The sequence below is a fragment of the Pelobates fuscus genome, chromosome 13 (genome assembly GCF_036172605.1).
Source record: "Pelobates fuscus isolate aPelFus1 chromosome 13, aPelFus1.pri, whole genome shotgun sequence".
In the NCBI taxonomy this organism is placed as follows: Eukaryota; Metazoa; Chordata; class Amphibia; order Anura; family Pelobatidae; genus Pelobates; species Pelobates fuscus.
In genome coordinates, this window is record NC_086329.1 from 101,088,442 (window position 1) to 101,116,175 (window position 27,734).

The 27,734-nt window shown below is 42.4% G+C and overlaps 1 protein-coding gene across 1 annotated transcript in view; it reads right to left on the bottom strand.

The window, feature by feature from the left end:
• The window catches only part of IQGAP3 (IQ motif containing GTPase activating protein 3), a 39,086-nt gene extending 11,981 nt beyond the window's left edge, over window positions 1-27,105 (bottom strand). The window contains exons 1-23 of the mRNA XM_063439475.1: window positions 27,038-27,105; window positions 23,145-23,232; window positions 22,591-22,747; window positions 22,415-22,492; window positions 22,239-22,315; window positions 21,225-21,292; window positions 19,702-19,994; window positions 19,169-19,256; window positions 18,661-18,824; window positions 17,706-17,793; window positions 16,612-16,775; window positions 14,740-14,900; window positions 13,559-13,683; window positions 12,622-12,785; window positions 10,914-11,004; window positions 9,817-9,984; window positions 9,395-9,537; window positions 7,851-8,021; window positions 6,676-6,759; window positions 6,099-6,170; window positions 2,830-2,899; window positions 1,394-1,602; window positions 223-375 (exon numbers count right to left, since the gene is read on the bottom strand). Of these exons, the coding sequence (XP_063295545.1) occupies window positions 223-375; window positions 1,394-1,602; window positions 2,830-2,899; window positions 6,099-6,170; window positions 6,676-6,759; window positions 7,851-8,021; window positions 9,395-9,537; window positions 9,817-9,984; window positions 10,914-11,004; window positions 12,622-12,785; window positions 13,559-13,683; window positions 14,740-14,900; window positions 16,612-16,775; window positions 17,706-17,793; window positions 18,661-18,824; window positions 19,169-19,256; window positions 19,702-19,994; window positions 21,225-21,292; window positions 22,239-22,315; window positions 22,415-22,492; window positions 22,591-22,747; window positions 23,145-23,232; window positions 27,038-27,077 (2,916 nt within the window). The 5' untranslated portion in view covers window positions 27,078-27,105. The remainder of the gene's footprint in view (window positions 1-222; window positions 376-1,393; window positions 1,603-2,829; window positions 2,900-6,098; window positions 6,171-6,675; window positions 6,760-7,850; window positions 8,022-9,394; window positions 9,538-9,816; window positions 9,985-10,913; window positions 11,005-12,621; window positions 12,786-13,558; window positions 13,684-14,739; window positions 14,901-16,611; window positions 16,776-17,705; window positions 17,794-18,660; window positions 18,825-19,168; window positions 19,257-19,701; window positions 19,995-21,224; window positions 21,293-22,238; window positions 22,316-22,414; window positions 22,493-22,590; window positions 22,748-23,144; window positions 23,233-27,037) is intronic.
• Window positions 27,106-27,734: the final 629 nt, after the last annotated feature.

Consider the following 27,734-nt stretch of genomic DNA (forward strand, 5'->3'; position numbering starts at 1 on the left):
TGCAGTATTCAGATAATAAGGACCCATGCACAAGTCATCAGATCACTTAGCTGACACGTACAGAAGAGGAATACAGGTATAAAAACTAAACAAATAAAAACTTACTGTTCTTGACTCCTCTACACAATGTTGCAATAAATAATGTTTTTATCAGCATCATTAAAAACGCAATGTATGCGAATATCATTACCATAAACTGAACAAAGCATCGGGGCTCCTCACCTGTAACAGGTAGAACAGATTCTGATAGGCTTCCAGCTTCTGCCTTTTCTCTTTGCTCAGTGACTTTAAACCTTTTTGTTTGTTGATGGCCATCAGGTCTGATAGTTGCTCTTTGTTCTTCTTTGTAAGCTTCTTGCAGTGAGACACGACTTCCTGCGCAGTGACAACAGAGTGGGCAGTGACTTTAAACCTTCATTTTATCAGCAGTATACACATTCTAGAATCTCACAAACCATGCCACAGGTGGCTTATTTATTAAGCTGGGAATCTCACGGTTTTTGGTTAAAATAGACAGTTTAGTAAAGAAGACTCACAGATTAACAGAAATAAGGAAAATGTTCTGCACTCAGACATTAATGTGAGATGGAATCGCTGTATTAGAGAAGCAGCATATTACAATAAATGGAAGGAGGGAACCCATTGAGCTGGGTGCATGCGCAGAGGATTCAGAAACCATGAATGCTGCAAGAGAAGGGCTGGTCATTTTCCTGTAAAGAATCCCTGGGCCCCAGTAATTACCATTATTGTACTTTATATAATATGCACATATTCCACAGAGTATTTCATATTAAGGATTACCACTTCCAAAGCCAGTGTTATAGAATAAAATTAAAACACCCCACCTTAAGGTCAAGATGTCCATGCAGCCCAATCCTCTGATGACATCAGAGCCCCTCACAGCAGAGGAAGGAATGTCCCGGACGACAGGCAGCACAGAGGTAGGAGCCATGCTGTCATTGTTCGTCTGTAACAAGCATGCAATGTGCGCGGACAGCAGAGGCTCAATATGCACAGAACTAACATTAGTCAGGCTGGGATTTTATTTACAAGCTGCTAGACGTGGATTTACACCTTTGGCAGCGATGTGCATTATCCCTGTATGTGCAGCACTTCATAGTGACTAAGCACCATGACCCCTTCAAAAAGCTCAAGTAGTCATGGTGCTTGCAATAACCCTTTAATGGGAGGATATAAAACCCTACTACAAGTGTTAACAGGTTACCAAGGATTCTGCTCAAACAAGCTCAATAATCTAGTGGACAGTTTGTGATGTGTCACTGTAAAGTGTGATGGAAAGTGTCGGCACTCTTTTAAGGATTGTGGGGATAATAATGTGCGATACGTGCAGCAGTCATGGTTGTGTATGCCTCTTTAATTATACAGGACAAACCTGCAAGGTGATCCTGTTTTTCACCAGCAGACCAATCTTTATATCCATCAGGTTGAGGTCGTTCTCCAGCCGCTGGTTTGATCGGATTTTTTTCACCACTTCCTCGCGCAGTTTCATGACCTCTCGTTCCTCCCAGAAGTCCCTCTCACTCTGTTCCAGGAGGTGGGCAAATCTACGAAGGGTGCTGAGCGGTGGGTTCCTGGCATGGACTTCAGAGGGGATCAAAGGCAGAAAAGACCATTTGATGGCAGCCACCAATCACATAAAATATATTTAAATTTAAAGCAAAATTATATTCTGCCCAAAGATGTCAGAGTCCCATCATACAATGTATAGTAATCACTCAATGCGAGTAGCCATTAGTTCCCAGTAATGCTCTGGAACTGGGACACGGCGAACACTACGCACTGTGCCCATATGGACGTGTACACTGGTATCTAGTCAGTAGAATTAGTTCCTCTATTTCCTTAAGCTTGTCCATCAGTATAACAGTGTCAATGAGGGGAAGGGGTGTTTACAGTTTCCAAAATATTGGTATTAGTTGATGTCCTGGCGATTATAGGATGAGGTTAAGTGCAACAACAACAAGGACCAGGAATCAACGAGATATCACAGCAGGGAGATATTCAAAACCATGGAGAATGATTGAGGCAGAATTTGGTCATTATGGTTCAGCACGGTTACTTCAGTATTTGTAATAAAGAAGAAAAAGTCCTCCACGTATGTTGCAACCTTCTGATGGCCTTCACCCTCAACCATATCTTGTATGCTGACATTCTGCCTCCAAGAAAAGGATAAAGAGCAGTGGAGACAGGGGATATCCCTTGCCTTGTGCCATTATTTATTGCAAAGCATTCTGTGAATGTATTGCTCAAAATACCTTCTCTGTGGGTTCTATGTACAGGGTTGTATCAATATTATCACATTCAATCTATAAAACAGAAAATGCCACTTACCCTGACAAAGGCCTTATTAGCATCAGTGGTCAGTAGAAAAAAAAATTATATATAAAAGTGTAAAGATAGCACTCCAAGGACTTCAGAAATATGGTGAAAAAAACTTATCTTTATTCAGGCATCAACCTAGGCTCAACGTTTCAGTTCACTAATGGAACTTTCCTTGGAGTGCTATCTTTACACTACTTATTTTATATTTATTGCTGACCAGCGCCAGGTCGATTATCTCTTAACAGGAGTGCAGGCATTGGAGATAGATAGATCGATCGATATTTGATAGATCAGTGCAATTGGTGAAGCTACAACTGGAGTTAAAGAGACTCCAATCACCACAATTAATTTGCGTGTGCATAGATTATTATTCCTTGTCACTGTCACACACTTCAGCTTACAGTGAGCCATGACCACTGTATTCCCGAAAACTTTGAATGACGTCAGGAAATGTGAAAAGGAAACACAGTCCAATGCTCTGAGCCTTACCAAGCATCCTGTAGTCACCACGAGCTTTGTTGGCTCTGAAGAAGGCCTGGATTTTAATCACGCTGGCAATCTGCAAGAGTAGGTAAACATAAATGTATACACAGACACAGGCTCATTAAATAAAACTAAAATAAGACTTATGGGTGTATTCACTACACCATCAATTTAAAAAAAATGCTACATTCAGGCAAACTGATCTTAAAAACTTGATATTCACCTTCAATTCTCACTTTTGTAAATAGCCCTCCTAATCTCTCCTGTCGTGCCATGCAGAGCGCAGAGACCCTGAACGTCAGTGCTGCCTATTGGGCAGTAGTGAATCAGGAAGTACCTCTAGTGGCCATCTGAGTGACTGCACCTAGAGGTGTTACTAAGCAGTAATATAAACCCTGCCTTTTCTCTGAAAAGGAAGTGTTTACATTAAAAAGCCTGCAGGGGGGGGGCGGGGCCTGACAGCCAAGATGGCCAGACGTGTGCTCTGAGAGCTCCGGCACCAAATAATGCAGAAACGCTAATTTTGGGCGATCCAGCAAAGCCTATAGCACGCGAGGTGCGGAAAATGAAAGGGCACCGTATACAGAGCACAATGATGCTGGTTCGGAGCCGAAGCGCCACGAATATGCATGTACCGGCCATGCGGCCTGAATGGGAACGGGACCTGAAGCCAGGGAGTGGCGGCCGACCTCCCGTCTCGGTACCTGTTCTCAAGCATGAGAAAATCAAGACCCTGCTACCCCCCCCTCTGGACCGGCGGGGGATATCCCGGTCCACGCTGGGGACATCCACCCCAGCAACGCTGCCCGATGAAACGACAAAGTCTACAGCAAAACGGGACCCACGAGGCTCAAACAAGATGGCGGCACAAACACGGCCACCAACAAATCACACACGGTATAAGCCTCCCAAGCACACAATAGAGTTCTTTAATAAACTCTGTACTTATCTCTGGACGAAGCTCCGCAACCAAGAACAGTCCTTCCAGCTAGCGAGGAGAGAAGCGGTGGCCTGGATTAGACCGGCAATCAGAAGGCAGATGGGCAGAGGCTCACCACTAACTTCCAACAAGGGGTCCCGGGGGCAACGCCGGAACTCAGCATGGCGGGGACCGAAGCGATGTCCCCCGGGTGCCCACACGAGCACCAACACACACCAGGGTGAGATTCAGAAAAGCGAAAAACAAGAGGGGCCCTCACCGAATAGGGCATCTAAAGCACCACATGTCACCCTCATCAGAGGCCCGCCTGGGCCGAAGGCCACCCGGGGCTTAAACCGACGCAAGCAGAAGCAGCAACGTTCCGTCAAAATCCCCTGCTGTTCCCCATTGAAGTGGGACCTGGATCCAAAGCGCTCCCGAGTCCAAGACTGGGCGATAACTGCTCCGGAGGGGCCTGTGGTCGGAGATGCACATTTCCTCCGTGACTCTCCTGTAAGTGCCCTGACCTTACCGACTATGGGTGTCGGTTGACTTTCGTTGCCACATCAAGTGATGAACTGCTGCCTTATCACTAAGCCCATGCAGATCTCGCAGACTCTCCCCTGTTATACTCGGCTTTGACCTTTATGATTTAAATTTATGAGGGTTAGCTTACCTATGTGTTGCATTTCAGTGGTCTCTACCTGGGTATAAAACTTAATATTAGCCATCGTTTCACTAACACCATGTATACTTAATCTCTTCCTACCTACTTACATCTGCCTTGTTCAGTACTCAGACATGAATATATAGCCTGGTAAGAGTTGACTGCTTACTTTAACAAGCTTCAGTGTGATCATAGCTCATGTTGTATACATGCCTCTACTATCTGTTATAACCCTCTACTCTTCATCTAAAACTACTGTCCTATCTTGTTAACTAATCTATAAAACCAAAAAAGGTGCATTGTTACTGCTTTACAATTGTACAATCTTGCAGCCAATGTCTGGCTAAACTGTGATGTAAAACCACGTTCCTGCCACGCACCACCAAAATAAAGAATTAAAAAAAAAAAAAAAAAGCCTGCAGGAACAGGCTGTAGACACCAGAACAACTACATTAAAGGAACACTGTAGGGTCAGGAACACAAACATCTAATCCTGACCGTATCATGTTAAAAACACCATTTAGCACCCCTTGCACCCTCTTGCCTCCCTTAAAGGGACACTCCAGGCACCCAGACCACTTCTGCTCATTGGAGTGGTCTGGGTGCCAACTCCCACTACCCTTAACCCTGCAACTGTAATTATTGCAGTTTTCTATAAACTGCAATAATTACATTGCAGGGTTAACTCCACCTCTAGTGGCTGTCTATTAGACAGCCACTAGAGGTCACTTCCTGGGTTCTAGCACAGGAAACCTGTGCTAGAGCGTCGCTGGACGTCCTCACGCTGTGTGAGGACCTCCAGCGTCGCTCAAAACCCCATAGGAAAGCATTGAAATGATTTTTCAATGCTTTCCTATGGGGAGACGTAATGCGCATGCGCGGCATTGCCGCGCATGCGCATTAGGTCCCCTCGGCCGCTGCCTCAGGTAAGTCACTGAAGGGGCTTTCACCCCTTCAGTAACCGGGGATTGGGGGGTGGGAGGGAGAGGGACGGATAGTTTTCCTGGCACTGGAGTTTCCCTTTAATATAGTAAAATTTTACTTGTATTCAAGTCTGCAGCTGCTGGCTCTGCCCTTATCTGCCGACAACATAAAAAGTGGTGGTCTGAGCCAATCACAATGCTTTCTCATAGGATTGGCTGAGACTGTCAATGAAGCAGATCAGAGGCAGAGGCAGCACAATTCAAACACAGCCGTGGCCAATCAGCATCTCAATTGAATCAATGCAGCTCTATGAGGAAAGCTCAGTGTCTGCATGCAGAGGGTGGAGACACTGAATGTCAGTCACACTGTGCAGCACTGCCCCAGGAAGCACCTCTGGTAGCCATCTGAGGAGTGGCCAGTGGAGTTATCACTAGGCTGTAATGTAAACACGGCATTTTCTCTGAAAAGACCGCGTTTACAGCAAAAAGCCTGAAGGGAAGGATTCAACTCGCCAGAACTGGGAACTGGTGACTATAGTGTCCCTTTAAGCTGCAGTTCTGATTGCAAGTGTCCCTTTAACCCCTTAAGGACCAAACTTCTGGAATAAAAGGGAATCATGACATGTCACACATGTCATGTGTCCTTAAGGGGTTAAACAACTGCAACTAGTTTACCGAAATCACTCATTTACCCACCATTCCTGCTCAAAAAATGTCCCCACTTCCTCATCTCCCCATTATCACCTCGGGAAACACACAGACTTACGTTCCTCCGGAAATAACGGAGCCTTTGGCGATATTTCTTCCGCGCCAACCACATTCTCACAAGCGACTGGATCTGTTGGAGGAAGAAAATGTGTGCGTTTTATCCCTTTCATGGCCAATAGCATGTAATAAGTTCTCACTCCACTTTCCCTGCTCTTATTCACCAATCTTTACAAAAAACAATCTCCAATATACTAGCAGTGATTTTAAGTTTGTCAAATACACTTTTAGTCAATCCAACGTTCAAATTAATCAATCATTCTTATGGTGCAGCAAAGGTTACAAAAGACATTTATATAAAAAAAAAAAAAAAAAAAAAGAATCTTCAGCCTGGTGTTGACACTTATTGCAGGAGTTGTCAATGTGGGTCCTGTTAGTGTAAGAAATTTTCAGGTATTTAATTCCCCACCTCCCTGTACGATCATTTTTTTTGCGTCTCTTAATGAGTTTTATTTGCACAATGCATAACTTTTCTGTTTTGCCAAATCCAATGTCAGTAAAGGAATCTAAGGGGGATTAGGCAGCTGCGGTTTCATTTTCTGATAAAAAGGCTGTACCCATTAGAAAAAGTGCATTACCTTAATGATGGAATCCATATTATTGTACAAGTAGTTGCGATGCTGTAGGTAAGCCCTGCGCTGCCTGTAACCACGCCAATGTGCCTGAAAAATTCCAAAACAAAATAAATACAAATTGTAAAGTGTTCTACAATGAGTATTGCAAGAAGGTTAGGGTTTATCGATAGTTAGGACCATACGAAGAAGAAAAACAAAAAACAAAAAAAACAAAATGTAATACAAAGAATATAAACCATGATTTAATTCAATTGATTCAGCATCAGTAATGATTCCATTATTTTAGAAAAAAACTTTTCAAATGATTTATCATAGACCTTAAAGAATATGGCATTTTTTGTAGATAAATCATTTGCAATTTGTTTTCTAACAGAATGGAATCATTTCTGATCGAAACAAATTAAATCGAGGCAGTTATCCGATTGCTAGGAGATGCCGTGGGGGTTTTATTCACTAAACTATAGTGAACAAATTCAGACCACAATAGCTGAGACTGTTCCCTAAATTTTATATTGCGCGATAGGCATTTCACATGATTTTCATTTTTATTTTTTAAACCGTTAAAGTGATTTAATATTTTTTTTTAAAAATGAGGTCTATAACTGAATTGGAGAAAAAGTCAGCAATTTTAACCTAAATTCTAGATTTATTACATTTAAGACTTCAGTGAATGAAGCAATGGCTACGAGAGAGGTAAATTAGTTGGCGTTATTGTAAATGAGACTAAATGCAGCTATTTGGTGTGATCATCCTGTTTAGAACACTCTACAAACAGGAAACTAAAAGGACAATGTCGGGTTCTAATTGATTTTCAGACTATGGGGGGGGTTCTATTTAGTAAAAAGATATTAAGCTACGATGGTAAATAGCCTCAGAATGCCGGATGCACGGTTTAGAATACAATCTCACAGGGTTCTTTACCAAGCTTGTAATTTTCCTGGAATTCAAAAGTGAACTTTAAATTCAGGCCAAAATGAAAAACTTTAATTTAAGGAATTTTACCACTTTAACCGTTTCTGCCAAACATTTGAAATTCATTCTCCGTTTCAGTGATTAACCCTGCGCGTCTGAAACTCGTTCAGCGAATAATGAATCAAGATGGTATCTCCTGTTAACACTCATTCCGCTATAGAAATTACATGGAGAAGGAAGACAGGAGAACAAAGTCCCTCTAGTACCTGGATCAGTGTGACAGCAGGCACTTGTCTGTGCATCAGGTGAAGTCGGTCGGCGAACGCCTTGCGCACAAGGTATCCTCTAATGCGAGCTTGTAGTTGAACCACCATAACTGTACTGGCTTCCCATTGCCGTTCCCTCTTAAAGCCACTGGTCACCCGGTTTACTGCAGACTACACAAGAAGGGACATTAATGGAGAGTGTGAAAAAATAAAATAAAAACACTTCCCATGGTCTTTGAAAATCCCATAATGGAGGAGGGAACCGAAGTATCTAAAAGAATGTGTGCAATAGATATTCTGTATTCTACTGGTTGTCTAAATGACGAATGCACTGAAAGTGGCTCATTTCTCTGAAACATACAATGTATAAAACATAAAATAAGTGATTCTTAAAAATAGCATTCAGCAAGACCAGATACATTGCCTTTTCCTCAACTCTGTAGAGGGCGATGGGGGAAGAACACATGGAGTTAGCAATAAAACATTGAACTCTAGTTCCATCTAACAGAGCTACACAAGAACTGTAATCATTGGTTAATTCAAACTAGATTGCACACATGCACGGACACAATCAGAGAGATTCAGCAAAGTGTCCCATTCAAAAAAGTGGTGCAAACATGTAAAAAAGTGAACAAAAGTTTAGTACGTTTGACAACTTTTTTTAAAAACTGCAACATGGAGACAGATTTATCAGTTAATTATAGAGCATATAAAAAAAAAAACACAACACTCCCATAGACCATAGTGCGGTTTATGGTATTACAGTAATGGTTACGGTGCTGACAGATTATGGGTTTTATTCTTCGTGAAACACTGCACATTCAAAGTAATTTGCCCTTATTGGGGCTAGTAGCATGTCCGGCACATGTGATAATGACAGAACTATTTTAAGCAGCCGAATGTCAGTTCTGAGTATATTTTAAGCTTGCGTGCTGGGGACAGGCATAAGGAAATACTCCACTTGCAATGTTCACCCCTCCCTCCCATTTTGCACACTGTTACAAACAGTATTTTCTCCCCCTCCTCCTCCCCCCCACAAATCCCTCCTGCCACCACTTCCCCATTCCTTCTCCTTCGCTCAGAGGCGGCAAAACAGTCCAATCACAACAGGGCATTAGGGCCCTCAATAGGGCATTTTAACCCCTTAAGGACCAAACTTCTGGGAAAAAAAGGGAATCATGACATGTCACACATGTCATGTGTCCTTAAGGGGTTAAAGTAAAAAAAACAAAAAACAAACAATAAAACAGCTAAAATTTTAAAAAAGGGGGTTACAATAACTCATTTTTTTGTTGAGATTTTGCCATAACCAGCTACAGCGCTCACAGAAATGTGGGCTCTCACCATCCACACTTAGTACAGACAATGTGGATATGAAATTCCTTATTACGATGTTGATTCGTCTGATTCCAATGTCAGCTTGGTTATATGAAATGAAAATTCCACTGCTGTAAATATTGCTTTAACTAAACCAATTCCAGGACTAGTCCCTTCCGTCATGATATGTCAAGCACGGAGCCAAGTACTTGCTATTTTTCCATTACCTGGATTTCCTCCCGGGACAAGTGTGTGGTGTTGGTGTTAAATCCTGGTGGACGTTCCCAGGTCCCCTCAAAAGTACGAAGATGGAAATAGTAATCTCCGCAATCCTTTATCTTGTGATGAACCCACAAGTTGGAAATGTCACCTGCAGCAGGAGTGCAATAAGGGATTGGGTTTAGCAAAGTGGTGTCAGACTTTCTTTATTAATCTCTCTGGTGCTCTAATTTCTAATTCTTACATAGGACATCGGGGGGAAAGCTATGCTCATTTATAAAAATGGAACCAAAAAAAAAAAAAAAGAAAGAAAAACCCATGAATGAAACTATGTAATAAACCAAGCTACATCAGAGCAGCTTTGATTAAATTTTAGAAGTTCCGTTTTCAAACCATTTCCATGCGACCTCTCATGTTACGATTTTCGTACCCTTTCTTTTTTTTGCCATCATAATTGCACCAAGTTCACGCTGATAAGCGTCTGCACAGTCAGTCACGACCCCACATAGAGCAGCATCGGGATAGCGAAGGACGCGCAGAGTCTGAGACGGCTGGCCCTCCTTTATAGCTTGGTTAATGGCTGCAATGCCGAGAGCCACTAAGAAGAGAGAAACAAAGGAAGAAACGTGTGAATTCAACTGCAGTAAATAAAATTAAAAAAAAAGAAACTATAGAAACTAAAACAAAGTCTCCTGAATAGTAACGTTACTACATTGGAGTAAACTCTTAAAATGCTGGTAGACAGATAGCAGATAAGATAAGTATGCGATTTCAGTCATTCTGAGCAAATATCACAGTGTAAATGTGAACAGCTGTACTAGAGTAACCTTTTTTTATTGTTGTCACCTACAGAACACATAAGGTCCTATGAAGTATACCCAAAGAGGAGAGGGTCTGCCTTAGTCACATATTTCCAATCAAGGAAAATCGAAAGATGGAAAGCACTCGTCACCGTCTACTTATTCCTCTCACATACCTGTCAGAACCCACAGGGAAGATCTAGTGGTTCCAACATCTGAATTGCCCTTTAATTCCATGCTGGCTCCCATGATTGGACATTTTTCTAAGCTTTCAAGAGAGGAGTTCTGCTGCCATCTGGTGTCCGTTAGACACATGGCACATGCTAGTTTGCAAATACCTATACAGACATCTGTCTAGTCCAGGGACAGGCAACCTACGGCCCTCCAGATGTTGTGGACTACATCCCCCATAATGCTCTTACACCCATAATGCTTGTAAAGCATCATGGGAGGTGTAGTCCAAAACATCTGGAGTGCCAAAGGTTGCCTATGCCTGGTCTAGTCCGTGCCCTTTTGTGGTTCATGACAAGCTGTGTTTTCTGTGACTTCTCCATACAGACCTTATTTTTAGTTTTCAGTGAACCTGAATTTGTCAGACCCTCTGGCTACTCTCTTTTCTAACTGTAACATGGCACAGCAGTCTAACTGCAAATGATACTAAATAAGAGATTAATTGGCACTCACGCAGTTATCGTCGTGAAAACAGGAAAAGCTCTATTTTACTCACTTTTCCGCGCTCTCATATTTTCCTCATTCGCCTGCGAGACACCTTGCTGGATCTCCTCCAACCACAGAACTGCCGATCCATCTCTAACCACCTGGCAAAGAGACACACAGTGTTCCTATTAAACCTTTGCAGGACTACTCATGTCTGAGAAAAGGATCACAATGGGGTTTATTGATTAAATCAGGAAGTGTAGAGAAATCACATGAAATTGCTAAATCATCCATTAAATTGTCCAATCTAGAAACATTTTGTAAATATATTGGTCTAAAAGTGGAAATTCCTTTATTTAATGCTACAATAAATCCCAAAATATAATAGATAACCTCTATAGCATTTAGTATGTTAAGAAGGCTTGGTTCCCTAAGAAGGAAAGAGTAAAAAAAAAAAAAAAAAAAAACCTGCATTATATTTGTCTGTACTGACAGGGGAGTGGGGTACCTAATCGGTGACACGGACACTATAGTGTTAATATACGTTCATATTCCTAGAGTGTTCTTTTAACTGTAGAAGTGAACCTGCCATGACAATTTAACTTCTGCCTCACTTGCACAATTATACAATGCTTGGTTCTTGACTGTTACGAAAGGTTGAGCATTATTTGCCTTTCATTCCTTGCCTCGCCAGTCACTGTCCTGCCGCTCCCATAGGGAAACAATGGGTAGCTATTGCGCATGCACAGCATAACGCCACACTGCACCAATCCCTGTGAGACCTTCTAACTGAAATAGAGTTCCACTCAGGCTATTGGGGCAGAGGCGCCTCTAGTGGCAGTCAGCGTGATAACCATTAGAGGCGTGTTAATCGAGCAATGGAAATATTGCAGTTTCTTCATAACCCTAATGCTTACAGTTGCAGCGTTAAAACTACAGGGACACGGCTCCCAGAACACTACATTGAGATGCATCGAGATATAGAAGGTTTTGTGTTTGCCAGATCGAACACACCGTTTCCATTATTTCACTACCTGCTACTATGTATTGAATGTACTTTACAGTATCCTCTGTATTGTTTATGTTACATGAAAGAAAACAGAAAAAAAGTAAGTAGGAAAATTAGATCAGTACCATTTTCCCATCCCATTCACTTTACATACACTTCTTCCCTGCGTGGGAAAACGGTTACATATGTTGATCTCAATAAAAACAAACAGATTTAACACAAATGACTGGCAAACATACAGACTGAAGGTACACAAAAATAATGTCCTCCGTCCAATTTACTGAAATGTATGTATAAAGCAATAATTAAAACATTTAAAATATAGCATTACAATAATAATGTAGATTTAGTTATTTGAAAGAGTTCTCTCTCGTTTTCAAAAATGTTTTAAATATATAAATAAATAATGCAGGAGGGTACATTCCCCCTGCTACTAGATCACCCTTCACAATGGCGTTGGGTGTGGGTATTAGACAGACAGGCAGGAGGAGCTGGCTGCATGAGTGGTATTGTTGTACATTACCAAAGACACACAGACAATGAAATGTTGCGACAATTCATGAAGTGTCTTTATCAGTATTGAAAGTCACTACCTCAGTAAAATCTAGTTATAACAGAGTTTGCAGTGAGAAAATGAAGGGGTATATACCCAGACCTATAGCAGTTCATTTTATTTGAATATGCAACTTAGCAGGAGTTACATTAAGCACCTCATACACACAGTATGAAACCCACTCCAATGCAATATAGCAGGTTGGAGACACTGTACCAGCTTTTTGTGCTTCAGTGCGTTAGTCAGGATCTGGTGATACAGACAAGCATTGGGGAGGGTAAGATTCGAGAGTCCTGCAGCTGGCATTAGCAGAGCGGTGAAGGTTTTCTGGGGATCACGCTGCCCAAGCGCCTCATTAATAAGACTGACGGCAAGGATTTCTGTGAAAAAAAAAAAAATGAAGAGAGAGAGAGAGAGAGAGAGAGAGAGAGAGAGAGAGAGAGAGAGAGAGAGAGAGAGAGAGAGAGAAAAAAGAGAGAGAGAGAGAGAGAGAGAGAGAAAGAGAGAGAGAGAGAGAGAGAGAGAGAGAGAGAGAGAGAGAGAGAGAGAGAGAGAGAAAAAGAGAGAGAGAGAGAGAGAGAGAGAGAGAGAGAGAAAAAAGAGAGAGAGAGAGAGAGAGAGAGAGAGAGAGAGAGAGAGAGAGAGAGAGAGAGAAAAAGAGAGAGAGAGAGAGAGAGAGAGAGAAAAAGAGAGAGAGAGAGAGAGAGAGAGAGAGAAAAAGAGAGAGAGAGAAAGAGAGAGAGAGAGAGAAAAAGAGAGAGAGAGAGAGAGAGAGAGAGAGAGAAAGAGAGAGAGAGAGAGAGAGAGAGAGAGAGAGAGAGAAAGAGAGAGAGAGAGAGAGAGAAAAGAGAGAGAGAGAGAGAAAAAGAGAGAGAGAGAGAGAGAAAAAGAGAGAGAGAGAGAGAGAAAAAGAGAGAGAGAGAGAGAGAAAAAGAGAGAGACAGAGAAAAAGAGAGAGAGACAGAGAAAAAGAGAGAGAGACAGAGAAAAAGAGAGAGAGACAGAGAAAAAGAGAGAGAGACAGAGAAAAAGAGAGAGATTCAGTAAGAGAAATATTTTAAATATATTTTATTTAATGTGTCTCCAAAAATGCATTTTTGCTTCTTAGACAGATATATAAAATACAGAGGGTTTAATTAGCTAAAGCACTTACTGTCCTGTTCGTCCTGTATAGAGAGGTTGGTGTTATTGACACAGGTCTGGAGGTCATTCCAGTTCAGAAACGTTGATCCTTCCTTCTGGCACTGGCGTTTCAGTTTACACAGTTTGCTGAAATACCTGGAAAATGTATTAAAATAAATAACACTAACATGCAGTCAATGAGCTGGCTTTTATTTCTATACAGTCCATGAAATACATATTGCATGATACGCATTGGACAGACTCTGCACTCCCCATTAAAATAACGAGAAGCCAAAGGACTGGGTGACAGGTATTGGCTACTTCCTGTCAATTATCACGCCATACTTCTCGCTTGATATGGTCGATATACCGGACATTGCTGGTCTAGGCAGCGCTCTGGAAGCAGCATATCCTGGAAATTTAAAGTCATTGCGGAAGCCTTAAATAAAAGTGATTGTTTATTATCTTTATAATGCATTCACAAATTATGGTTTAGAACTGATGTGAAATAATGTCCCTTAAAGGAACACCATAGGGTCAGTAATACAAACTATATAATGACCCAATATAAAGTTAAAAACAATATTTAGGTGACCGGTCTCCCCCCCCCCCCCCCTTTGCCTCCTTAAATAAGGTAATAAAAGGGACGCTCAGGATAAGTAATCTTACCTTTATACCAGCACCGCACAGGTCTGCCGGCGCTGACTTCGCCTCCCAGGCTGAGATCATCAGAATTGATTATCTCTGCTAATCCAATGATTTCATACGAGAAAGCATTAGATTGGCTGAGATAGTCAGTTCTGATCATTTCCTCAGCAGCAGTACATCTCTAAGATGAATGTTCAGCATCTCCATGGAGACGCTAAACGTCAGTACCCAGTAAGCCCCTCTAAGTGACTGCCACTAGGTGTCCCTAGGCAGTTATGAAAACATTGCATTTTTCAATAAAGGCAGTGCTTACATTAAAATGCCTGCAGGGACCGACTATGGACACCAGAACAACTACATTAACCCCTTAAGGACACATGACATGTGTGACATGTCATGATTCCCTTTTATTCCAGAAGTTTGGTCCTTAAGGGGTTAAGCTGTAATTGTTCTGGTGAACATAGTATCTCTTTAAGGTATTCATGTGGAGAATAAAGGGTATCTAAGAACTGCAATAAGGATTGGAATTAATGGACACATTACATTATGTCAACATTCACACACCTCTGCAAGTTCTCCTCTTCCACGTCAGACAACCCCAGAGCTGAGCCGAGCAGATTTTCCAAGAAAGCATTGAGATCGCCAGCTTCCAAGGCCCTATTGATGAGCGCTACAGAGGATAACATCTCCACAGCCACAAATAGCTCCTCTTGAACAAGAGACCCCTGTCAAGAAAATAAGGAATTTAAAAAAAAAAAAAAAAAGATATAGCACCAATTCCTTGGGCCACCAGGACCCTGCCCCCTTCCTGGCATGCAATCACGCCATCCACCCAAACGCAGTGGAATAACTAAAGTAGAAAGGGCCATGGTGCAAAAGTTCATTTGAGCCCTCCTACCGCAGGGTGGCAAAAAGGTAGATCGCCATCAGTCATGCCACTCCAGCAATGCTTTGACAGCTGGGGCTCTACCATTTTCCAATTCTTGCAGGGTTGCGTCTAGCACTGAGCAGTGTTTGAATGTAAGCACGTTTTTGTATGTAATAGTGTGTTTATTATGTGTTGTTGGTGTTTGAATATAATATGCATGCATTTATGTGTCGTGTTTGTTAGGGGTGCATTGATATTTAGTTTTGGTGTAACGCATAGAAGCGTGTTTGTAGTGTTGACGTTTCAATGTAGGAGTGTGTTTACATGTAGTGTTGAAGTTCGAATGCAGGGGTCTATTTGTGTGTAGTGTTGGCATTTGAATATTGAGATATATGCACATATACACAGACACGGATACCCATCCACACACTGAAACACATGTACACAGATATACACGCTGGAGGCGGAGGCTGTTGGGAGCCCACCTACCCCCTGCCTCCTCCATTTCGCCAGCGCGGTTCATTTTCTTAGTGGGAGGAAGTGTCTTGCGGCCGTCACTTCCTCCCAGCGCTGCCCAAAAGCAAGGGGTCCTGTCACACTGTTAAAGGGCCACTTCTTACAAATGCCCATCGGGTGGCCCTTAGTCCATGAGCCACCCGGTGGGCATCCTTAGTGTGCAGGCCGCCGGCAGGCCCATGGGGGGGATGGGGGGGGAGGCGAGAAGAAAAATAAGATGGCCCTGAGCACCAGACTTTAGACAGCTGCATAACGTACAAGTATCTCTACTTTATCACAGAGAGGACTATTACAATACATCACCCTGGCAGAGACGTCCATTAATGGGACAAGGCTTTCCCCCATATAAATAGATACAATATGATGATATCCGTGTATTCAGTTCATGAACTCTATCCCAATACCAGGTATTAAAGGAACATTATATGGTCAGAATGACAAATGTGGATTCCTGACCCTATAGTGTTTAAAACACTATTTAGGTCCCCAGCCTCCACTCCCACCCCCTGCCCCCCATTAATAAGAAAACCCATTTATTCCAGCGCCACGCGGATCCTCCTGCAATCCAATAAAATCCCATAGGAAAAATGCTGTGCTGCACCAATCAACATCTACTCATAGAGATGCATTAACTCAATGCATCTCTATGGGGAAAGTGCAGCATCTTAATGCAAAGTATGGAGACACTGAATGTCATTCAGGAAGCACCTCTATTAGCGATCTGAGGAGTGGCTCTATGGAGCATTGAAACCCTGCATTTTTTCTGTAAAAGGCAGCGTTTACAGCAAAATGCATGCAGGGACTACACACTGCTTCCCTTCCAACCAGACATCTTACATGCCAGACAACTATTAGCTCTAAATTGTTTGTTCTAAGAAGCTTGCACCAAAGTGTTTTTGTCAGTCAGTCTTTAATATTATCCGATTCTTTGGGCCACCTGGACCCTGCCCCCTCCCTGGCATGCAATCACGCCATCCACCCAAACGCAGTGGAATAACTAAAGTAGAAAGGGCCATGGGCCATGTTTAATGCCCAGAGATGGCCAAGCTCACCTCTGGCTTCTGTCCTTGCAGAACTCGCAGCTCTTGTTGGTAAAGCTCGGCTGCGAACGGATAGACATCTGGGAGCTGAGCGTCTGAATTGGACAGCTCTCTGACAGTCTGAGCAGGGTCCCCCTGGCGGATTGCAGCGTTGATCCGAGCTACAGCTCGATCCACTAAAGAAAGGTAAACGAGAGGAAAACGTTACACAAATACAAACCCACCAAGATGTGGAATCAGTGCAAGATCTCGTTCTTTGTGAGGATTTACAGAAGTAACCCAATTAGTAGAATGCATCCTTTATAACTGACCGGTAACTTTCTGGGGTCATTCTGCTCGCCACCATTGCATGCACTAAGGTTGCTATGGTTAATCAATAGTCAATGCTGCTAGCACTGGCCAGGGAATATAGGAACGGAGTGATGCAGGCAATGAATCTAGCATGTTGACATCATGGATTGGTGACGCGCCTCCAAGCTGTGCAAATTAGTGAAGAATGCGGGAGAGATGCAGACGGACTCTGTGGAATCTATTGGCGCTATATAAATGGCAATAATAATAATAATAATAACAACAACAAGATTTCAGCCGGTCTGGTAAGTGCCTAGACATATTCCCTTTAAACCAGAGGTGACCAGGAAATAGATCACCAGCTGTTTTAGTTACAACTCACAATGTTTTGACAGCCTTGCAGGTGTGGACCCCTGAAGCAAAAGTGCTATAGGCGTCCACAATGTCCCATTAAGCATGAGCTACACAGCAGGGGTTTATCGCACACTGAAGCCCACTCCTTGTAATATTTGGGACGTATCAGGGAGGGCATTTCTTGGTCTCTGCAAACATCACTACAAAAACTGCAGAATCTGATCTACAACGCGAGGCACAGTAAACAATATATAAAATGTTTAAATTAATTTTACTGTATTTTAAAGCATAGTCTGCATAATGCGTTTATAACAGGGGCTCAATTTAAGCCCAGAGTAGCCGGTAATTATGCAAAATTAAAATTCCATCCTAGTTATTTCAGTTTAAAGGAAAATTTAACTTCACCCCTGTCAGCCATTCCAATTCTAATACAGGACTCCACACAGTTAGTAAATACCCACTGGCAAGTTCACGGCTTGCATTTTGATTGGCTGCATCCAGCCCGGACTGAATTTCCTCCTTCTCCAGGAGATCCATGTAACCCAACTCCTGTAACAGAGAAAAACACCAAAGGGACAGGTTTTATACAGAATAGAGCTCAATAAACGCAAGCACACACAACTGCGCTTCCAGCAGAATAAGTAAAAGTGATATAGAAAGGGTAGTAGATACCTGGAATAGCCTTCCAGTGGGAGCAGTAACAGTGCTATAGAAAGGGTAGTAGATACCTGGAATAGCCTTCAGCCTTCCAGTGGAAGCAGCAGAGGATAACAGTGATACAGAAAGGGTAGTAGATACCTGGATTAGCCTTCCAGTGGAAGCAGCAGAGGATAACAGTGATACAGAAAGGGTAGTAGATACCTGGAATAGCCTTCCAGTGGAAGCAGCAGAGGATAACAGTGATACAGAAAGGGTAGTAGATACCTGGATTAGCCTTCCAGTGGAAGCAGCACAAAATAACAGTGATACAGAAAGGATAGTAGATACCTGGAACAGCCTTTCAGTGAAGAATCGTAAATGCTATTAGTTATATAAAAAATAGCAGATATCTAGAATAGTCTTATAATTGGAGTAGGAGAAGTCCATCACAGTGAAAGAATCTTGTAATGTTTAGGATGTACAGAGCACTCTGCTAAGTAACAAATAACTAACATCTGTCACAGGGTTCATCCTAGGTAGTGTCATTCCACAGTTACAATTTATATCTCTGACCGTGATAAATTTACAAACAATCAGCTACCCCCAAACACATCTGGGAAAAGCATTTAGTACTAAAAAGTCTAATGGCGATATGACCGTGCGTCTGGCTGTAAGTCAGGAGTTTTAGGGCATCTCATTTTAAGAATGTGATAGAGTAAACAAACCGCTAATCCCACATGTTCTGCAGAGTTTAAAATGATGCAGCCGCGATCTTACCAAAGCTTTCTGTTCTCTGTCGTTGGTGAGCTGCTCCAAGTACCACTCAGCATTCTCTCGGGAGACTCTGCGCAAAGCAAGGGCCGAATCCTGCAGAGCCGCGAGCAGATTCTGACAATCCTTTCGCTCTAAGGCCTCGTCAACATACTCCAGAGCCGCATGCACTGAGAACAGACCAAAGGACAATACAGCAGTTCTCACGGGGTTTTCACATATATACTCTGCCAGCCCCCAAAATAATGAAAACTCAATTTAAAATCAAAACCAATACGTTTTTTTTTGGTTAAGATGAATTCCTGTTACTTAGTTGCCTGGGCTGTAGCTACTGCCTAGATTGTGCTAGATATTTATAAAAGGCATGGTGGGATTGAACCAAAGTAGATCATGACATCAATCAAGCAATCTAAATGTTACATTGCAATGAATGTACTTCAGAGCATATTATACACACCCATAATGCCTTGCTCTGCAATTTACTAAACCGCTTTCACATTGCACAGTGGCTTACCATTGACTTTGTTGAGGTTTCCCTGGATTTCAGCTTGTGTCAGGCAGCAGTCATATATATCGGAGACATCGGCAGGGTTTTGGAGAAGCTGCAACAGACATACATTAGTCTCATTATCGTCTGCACGGCCATCTTTAAAGTGTAATGAGCTGTATCATTAGATGTTATCATTACCTAAATATTAGAATAGCGGGCTGTTGCAGACTGTATCAAAATTTACAGAAACTATTGTAAAATGTTAAAATAAATTGGACCTCTCTCTCATTCGAGTTAGTCTAGCCTGGAACACAATTACACTGTGTTTTACACTAATATGTACTCAGATTATATGAATCCGGATGCAAGACAGTAACATGCCTCAGTACACAATGCACCACATGACAAAATGGCAGATCCTAGGTGCAGAGAAGTGCATCATATGGGGATTGTAAAACCGTTCTACAAGGTAATATTTTTTCCTTTCTACAATATTTAACACCAGACAAAATATATTGTCAAGCAAAAAATATTGTCTGTTAATGTGTTTGTCTTGCCTTATTGCGGGCATTCTCTTCTTTCGTAGATTTGGCTTGATAAAGGAGCTCCTGATATACTGCGGCCAGCTTCGGGTTTAGGTTGACCAGCATTGCGTTTGGGTTTCGGAGAGCTGCCATGGTGTCCTGCACCACCCCTCTTTCCACCGCTTCATTGATGGCAATGACGGCGGCATGCACTGCAGCTTCGTCCACAGAGAGCTCGTCGGCCAGAATCCCACCAATCTTGCTAAATGCCGGCATCTGTAAGCCATACTTATCCAGCTCACACTTCATATGGTTAATTTCTTCATCTGAAAACACAATCAATCACTTGTTATCAGAGTTCAGAGCCTCACCCAGCTGACCAAAGATTGTTCCACCTAGAAAAATGATTTATGGTCAGCACAATGAGTCGCAATAAACTTGACAGCCCTCATACACTCTCGTGTATATTCCTCGTCAACCTTCATTAAACAGATCAACGCCCTTTAGCTAACCCATGCCTACTCTGAACCCAACAGGACAGATGGATAAACATCTGATAAACCATTCGGATTTACATTAATACATTACGTACCTACATAGAGATGTGCACAAAATACTAAAGAGGAACAATTCTAATACTGGAAAGGAAACACATCAACAGTTCTCCGTGTACCATCTTGTAAGGTGTGCAGAGTCACTCCAGGCACCATAACCACTAAAGTCTGCTTCCCAGAGGAAGTAACTAACCTGGAGTCTGGCGGTGGGTGTCACCGCTTCCTCTACTGAGCTAAGCCATGCAGTGCAGGGTCAGCTCCTTAACGGAGAGCATCTGTTGGTCACTTTCAGCTGAATTCTCAGCTCAGTGGTAGAGATACACCAGCTGCATAGAAGGAAGTGGTGAGCAACAGAGTGACCCCAGGTAAGTTGTCAACATGATCTTAAACAAACCGTTTTCCCAGTTACTCTGGGAAGGCACCATTACCACTACAATAGTCTGCAATGGTTATGGTGCTTGGAGTCGTCCTTTAAGGCAGAAATCAGTTCCATGGCCCTTATACATTACATTCAACAGAGTGCTCACTATCTTCCAGAACACAGCAGGACTGGTTTTAATTTTCAATAAGCCAAGCATGGAAATGGGATGTAATCAGATTGCTTACCACTGAGCCACCTTATTTTACTAGGCTCTAGGTACCAGATTCAAGCACCCTCATTAACTCGCCCAAATACCAGCATGAACAGAAAGCCAATAATCACATTTTTATTTTTTAAGATCAAATAAACAATTTCTGGAACCTGTGAAGCCCGGTCTGACTCCGTGCTTTAGCCAAGGCGGAGGAAAGAGAACACTCGATACTAAAGGAACTCTTGCTCTGTACTTTCCATGTCACCTTTTCAATTAATGTTTGAGTTTCTTATCTAGAATTGCTCATTTTAAAAATAAAGATAACCAGTGATAATGCTGGTTTTGATAGCTTATTCACTCAGCTGGCAAAATGTGAATTATCTGATAAGCAAACAGAATAGAAAAGAAAGTTATCTTAACCGGACATTACCTGTGAACTTTGCAATTCCATATAAGTCTTGGATTTGTGGTGCCAGGCCAAGTTTAAATAGAAACAAACTGGAAAGAACAACAGAAAGACATTAACCGTAACATACAGTATTTAAGGGCACCATCACTGCTGCAAAACATCTCAATACAAACCGGATTTATTTTTATTTTAAGTGCAAGGTGGAGGTGAACCCATCCATTTCTAAAAAAAAAACCTGGATCAGCTGCAAAGGTTTGGAGCCATGGTCTGTTTTTTGTAATGTGAATTTATGAGGGGTTCATTCATTTTTATTATTTAATAGAAGGACAAAATGCTATTTCCGCTGAATTCACTGTACAGACTGTCCCACAGAGCAGAAATTATTGCTACATGTAGATTCTCATCCAGTGAAAACGAGTGGGCTGCGGAGCTGCCCTCTACTGAAAGAAGCACTATAGTGCCAGGAAAACAAACTTTTTCCTGGCACTATAGGGTCATTAGTACCCCCCCCCCCCCCCCCCCCCGCTGGGCTGAAGGGGTTAAAACTTATCCTATCTTTCTCCAGCGCCGGTCTCCCTCTATCCTGGGGAACTCTCCTCCTCCTGCCGACGTCAGATCCGAGAGCCACGCGCGCATTCAAACAGCCCATATGAGAGCATTACTGAATGCTTTCCTATGGATGTCCAGCGTTTTCTCACTGTGATTTTCACAGTGAGAATCACGGAAGCGCCTCTAGCGGCTGTTAGTGAGACAGACACTAGAAGCTGTATTAACCCTCAGTGAAACATAGCAGTTTCTCTGAAACTATGTTTTCATCTGCAGGGTTAAAACTAGAGGGATCTGGCACCCAGACCACTTCATTGAGCTGAATTGGTCTGGGTGCCTATAGTAGTCCTTCAAGAGAAGATTAGTGCGCACGAGTCATGTGATTGCTAAACAGTGCATGCATCTTTGAATTAAAGGTTGCTGAATGCAAGACTTTTTTCTTTCACAAAACATCTACATTGTACCATCACCCTCTATTAAGGATCTCACCTAAGTGCATGAATGCAATATATTACGCGGGGCATGTTTTTTTTGTCATATATATCGGTTGTTTCTGGCTGGAACAGCTGTAACCACAAGGGGAAAAAAAATGTAATTAGTATCAAATTGCGACAGTAATTTCCAACCCCCAACACACCCTTATTTGGGTTAAATCTCTTGCATACCGTAGGAAGTCCGATGTGACTCATGGCTCGTCGCCAATGGTTGATGTTATCTGTGTGGCGAAAATGAAGTCCAGTTGCCTGGAAACAGAAGGACCATTTTATTAATGCCTTGCTAATGCACCCCATAGAAATTAGAATTGAATCCAAATTGTAAAACATAATTGGACATTTCTTACTTTATAACGCATCTGATCACAATCATAGATTTTCTTAAGAGGAACAATCTCTGGAGCAAAGAAGTGTCCTAACTTGGCGAAGATGACTCCATTGCGTAGGCCCTCCTCCATTTCAGTGGGCGGTGGGAGCTCTTCATTCAGACAGGACTCCATCCAGCTAACATGTGAAAAGCCAGTGATATCACTAGTTAGTGGTCAGGATGCTACTGAAATAATAGATGTTGCTTGGGAACCAAATAGGACACATTTGTATAGAAAACAACCATATTCATGTTTTTTTGTTTGTCCACTGGAGTCAAATGGAAAGAAATAATTGCTGGGACGTCTTGACACATAATCAAATTAAACAATGGGCCAGGACCACTGAACCAGAGAAACGGCTTATATTCAAGAAGAATTTGAAAAGAAAATCTAACGTTATGGTTTAATGCATCTATCTGCCCTTTTACTGGACATGATTGAGAGGAAAATCAGGAGATAGCGATATTAATGAGAGATTAACATCAATGATAGGGAAATCGAGAAAGACGTTCAAATTTGCATGCAGGTCTCACCGTTTGGCTTCCTCCAGGTGACATAGGTATTGATAAGCGATATTTTGTCGCCGTTGTTCATCCATCTCATCCGCTGTCAATCGCTCATCTGCAATTTAAAGAAAAATTCAGGTCACGAAAGGAAAATAAAGTGTTAAAATCAGGGCAACATCTAACACGTGAAAGATCGATTTATAAATAAATCTTTAGAAAAAGACCTTAAACCCATAATTGTTCTCCAACTATGTTCACACAATAAACACCTTATCCGAACCCGTTAAAGCGGCACGGTCACTCCCCCTGCAAAATAAGTATTTTATAAAGGTAGAATATGCAAAAAGATTCTATCCCAGTCAAAAGATTTTCTTAGACAAAGTAGGGATGTCTGCTCCCGGCAGCTGAAGCGCCAGGAAGAGGGTGGTGGCGTCCACATGGGACAGATTCAAGTAAGTAAATCTCATCTTTGTATGCCCTATGGCTAGGATCTAAATTTATTTTTGGCAGTAGGTGCTAACCTTATACCAACCATACCCTATGCTTACACTAACCATATACCTACCTTAATCCTACACTATTACTAACCTTAAATCATCAAAATCCTTACCGTAACACCCTACAACCAATCCTAAATCCAGCCCTAAGGATACCCTCCTCTAATATCAGTACTGCCACCCCAGCTGACAGAGGGGAGCCATGGGTATCCATTAATACCTTGACTTCCTGGTGTGAGCAGGGATTTATCAGATAAAGTATTAAATGCATTCCATATTAAAGGTTTTAAACAAATGTTGTAAACGTGCCCCAAGCTGTCCATTAAATACATTTGAAGCATTTTGAGACAAACAGCCTTTTGAGGAACCAATGAAAAAAACATCATATTTTAAAGACAGAGAATATGAATATAGTAATGAGGAATCACAAGGAAATCATGATTTTAAAACACACTGATTTTAAAAAGTCTTTGAAAGGGCTTGGGTAGAGGATATCCATGGGGGGGGGGGGGGGGGGGGGGGAATTTAACTTTTACAGAGAAAGTAGCATTGGATGATTTAATAAAGGAGCACAAATCAAGAGTGCCATGTAAATTATCAATCACATTTTTTCCATAAAGTAATAAACTGGTGTGTTAGAACATGAATTCTGTAAAGAAACAAATTCTATACAATAAGTAACAACATCGTATTGTCTGTGCTTTGAACTGAGGCCTTTAAGTGGTCTTCACCTCGCCTCTCATAGAAACTATCCAGTTCCACAGAGAGGAGTGTATTTCATCTCCATGTAGAATGGAACCGAGTTCCTCATGTACCCACCAGTGCTTGATAGATTGGCCATAAACGTGTCACCGGGGCTGAACCACTGAAATGTCAGAGATGTCGGAGGGGACTGTACCCCCATCAGCTGTGAAAGTAGTCCAAGGGACCCAAGTCTACATGGAAGTTGTGTTACGTTCAGCTACAAAGAGAATTACTACTTGCACTCATTTTAAAAAGTTAACGTTAATGATTTTATACACAGGGAGAGCTGACATTTTTCGTCTGTGGTTATCAAATATTCCAAGAGGACAGTTTTTAGGACATTGAGAAGTATGATAAGAATTTTTGAAACTATTTTTAGACAAGGGTACAATTTACAAAATCTTGTAGAAGAAGTGAATAAATAAATAGGGAACAATTATTATAGGATAAATAAAAAGGAAATGAACAGATACCTTTAATTATAAATGTTAATTATCAATCAGGATCATCTAAGGAAATGTTCTTAATAAAAATTGGTGAATTTTATTAGAGGAAAGAATTACGAAAATGAAAATTGATTATGGACGTTATACACCATATATACTCGAGTATAAGCCGATTTTTTCAGCACATTTTTTGTGCTGAAAAACCCCAACTCGGCTTATACTCGAGTCAATTGTCTGTTTTATGGCAATTTACATTGCCATAATACAGACAGGGGGCTGTGTAGGAGGGGGGCTGGCAGGGAGCTCTTACTTATCTCTCCTGCAAGCTCCCTCCTCCTCCGCGCCGGTCCGGTCAGCACCTCTGTCAGCTCCCAATGTAAGTCTTGCGAGAGCCGCGGGGTCATAGTGCGGCTCTCGCGAGACTTACAGTGTGAGTTGGCAGAGGTGCTGAACGGACCGGCGCGGAGAAGGGAGCTGCAGGAGAGGTAAGTAAGAGCTTCCTGCCAGCCCCCCTCCTACACAGCCCCCTGTCTGTATTATGGCAATGTAAATTTCCATTGTTATTATTGTTTCACTTACTTTTTAGGGATTTCAGCCTGTTTACACTGCATTAAGGCCTATGGCGAATTAGATGTCCAATTAGAGCATTGCATACAGCTCATCGGTCAGTCTAAGGGAATAATGGCGAACCTATAGCGTGCCAGAGTTGGCACGCCGAGCCCTCTCTGTAGGCATGTGGCCATAGGTTGCCGGGAGAGTGCCCGGTGGTGTATTCACCACGAGGTTAACAAGGCATTTGCCTTGTGCGGCACCGTGTTGTTATCCTTGTGTCCTGGGGGGCCCAAGAGCTTGCCGGCTGGCCACCCTTGGGCACACCGGAGGCAGGCGGCAGCTTGATTTGCGGCGAGGGAGTGCTGTAGCCTGACTGCTTAGGGAAGGCCCCTATCATCACACACACAGCCCTCGCCCCCTGACCCTCTGCCATCACAGAGAAAGAGGGGGAGACGGGGGGGGGGGGGTGAGAGAGGGAGCCAGCCTCCCTGACATTATACCACCCCATCAGCCAGCCTCCCTGACATTATACCACCCCATCAGCCAGCCTCCCTGACATTATACCACCCCATCAGCCAGCCTCCCTGACATTATACCACCCCATCAGCCATGCTCCCTGACATTATACCACCCCATCAGCCATGCTCCCTGACATTATACCACCCCATCAGCCATGCTCCCTGACATTATACCACCCCATCAGCCATGCTCCCTGACATTATACCACCCCATCAGCCATGCTCCCTGACATTATACCACCCCATCAGCCATGCTCCCTGACATTATACCACCCCATCAGCCATGCTCCCTGACATTATACCACCCCATCAGCCATGCTCCCTGCCATTATACCATCCTATCAGCCATTATACCGTCCTATCAGCCATTCTGACATTATACCATCCTATCAGCCATTATAGCATCCTATCAGCCACCCTGACATTATAGCATCCTATCAGCCACCCTGACATTATAGCATCCTATCAGCCACCCTGACATTATAGCATCCTATCAGCCACCCTGACATTATAGCATCCTATCAGCCACCCTGACATTATAGCATCCTATCAGCCACCCTGACATTATAGCATCCTATCAGCCACCCTGACATTTTAGCATCCTATCAGCCACTCTGACATTATAGCATCCTATCAGCCACCCTGACATTATAGCATCCTATCAGCCACCCTGACATTATAGCATCCTATCAGCCACCCTGACATTATAGCATCCTATCAGCCACCCTGACATTATAGCATCCTATCAGCCACCCTGACATTATAGCATCCTATCAGCCACCCTGACATTATACCATCCTATCAGCCATGCTGACATTATAGCATCCTATCAGCCATGCTGACATTATACCATCCTATCAGCCATGCTGACATTATAGCATCCTATCAGCCATGCTGACATTATACCATCCTATCAGCCATGCTGACATTATCCCATCCTATCAGCCACCCTGACATTATAGCATCCTATCAGCCATGCTGACATTATACCATCCTATCAGCCATGCTGACATTATAGCATCCTATCAGCCATGCTGACATTATAGCATCCTATCAGCCATGCTGACATTATACCATCCTATCAGCCATGCTGACATTATACCATCCTATCAGCCATACTGACATTATCCCATCCTATCAGCCATGCTGTCAGCCATACTCACAGTGGGCTCCCGGGGGCCCCTGGCTGGGCCTGGCCGCCATGCTGGCTGATTACCGCCCGGTCTCTGTTTACATTGGATTTGAATGTCCCGCCGCCGCTGGTTTCCGGAATAACTGTCACCGTCTGGGCGCCGCCTGGTGACGTCAGCGAGCAGGGCATGCCGGGACTTGTAGTATCTTCACCTGGTGTCTGGCTGTGTCGTAGAACCCTGCACCATGTATACCTCCTTGTATGTGTCACTCACAGTCACTGAGCTTTATATCTAACAGTTATCATTCCTTATTATCCCATGTACAATGTATTAATTAAACAATTATCATCCATACAGTATTCATTCCTTATTATACCATGTACAATGTATTAATTAAACAATTATCATCCATACAGTATTCATTCCTTATTATACCATGTACAATGTATTAATTAAACAATTATCATCCATACAGTATTCATTCCTTATTATACCATGTACAATGTATTAATTAAACAATTATCATCCATACAGTATTCATTCCTTATTACACCATGTACAATGTATTAATTAAACAATTATCATCCATGCAGTATTCATTCCTTATTATACCATGTACAATGTATTAATTAAACAATTATCATTCATACAGTATTCATTCCTTATTATCCCATGTACAATGTATTAATTAAACAATTATCATCCATACAGTATTCATTCCTTATTA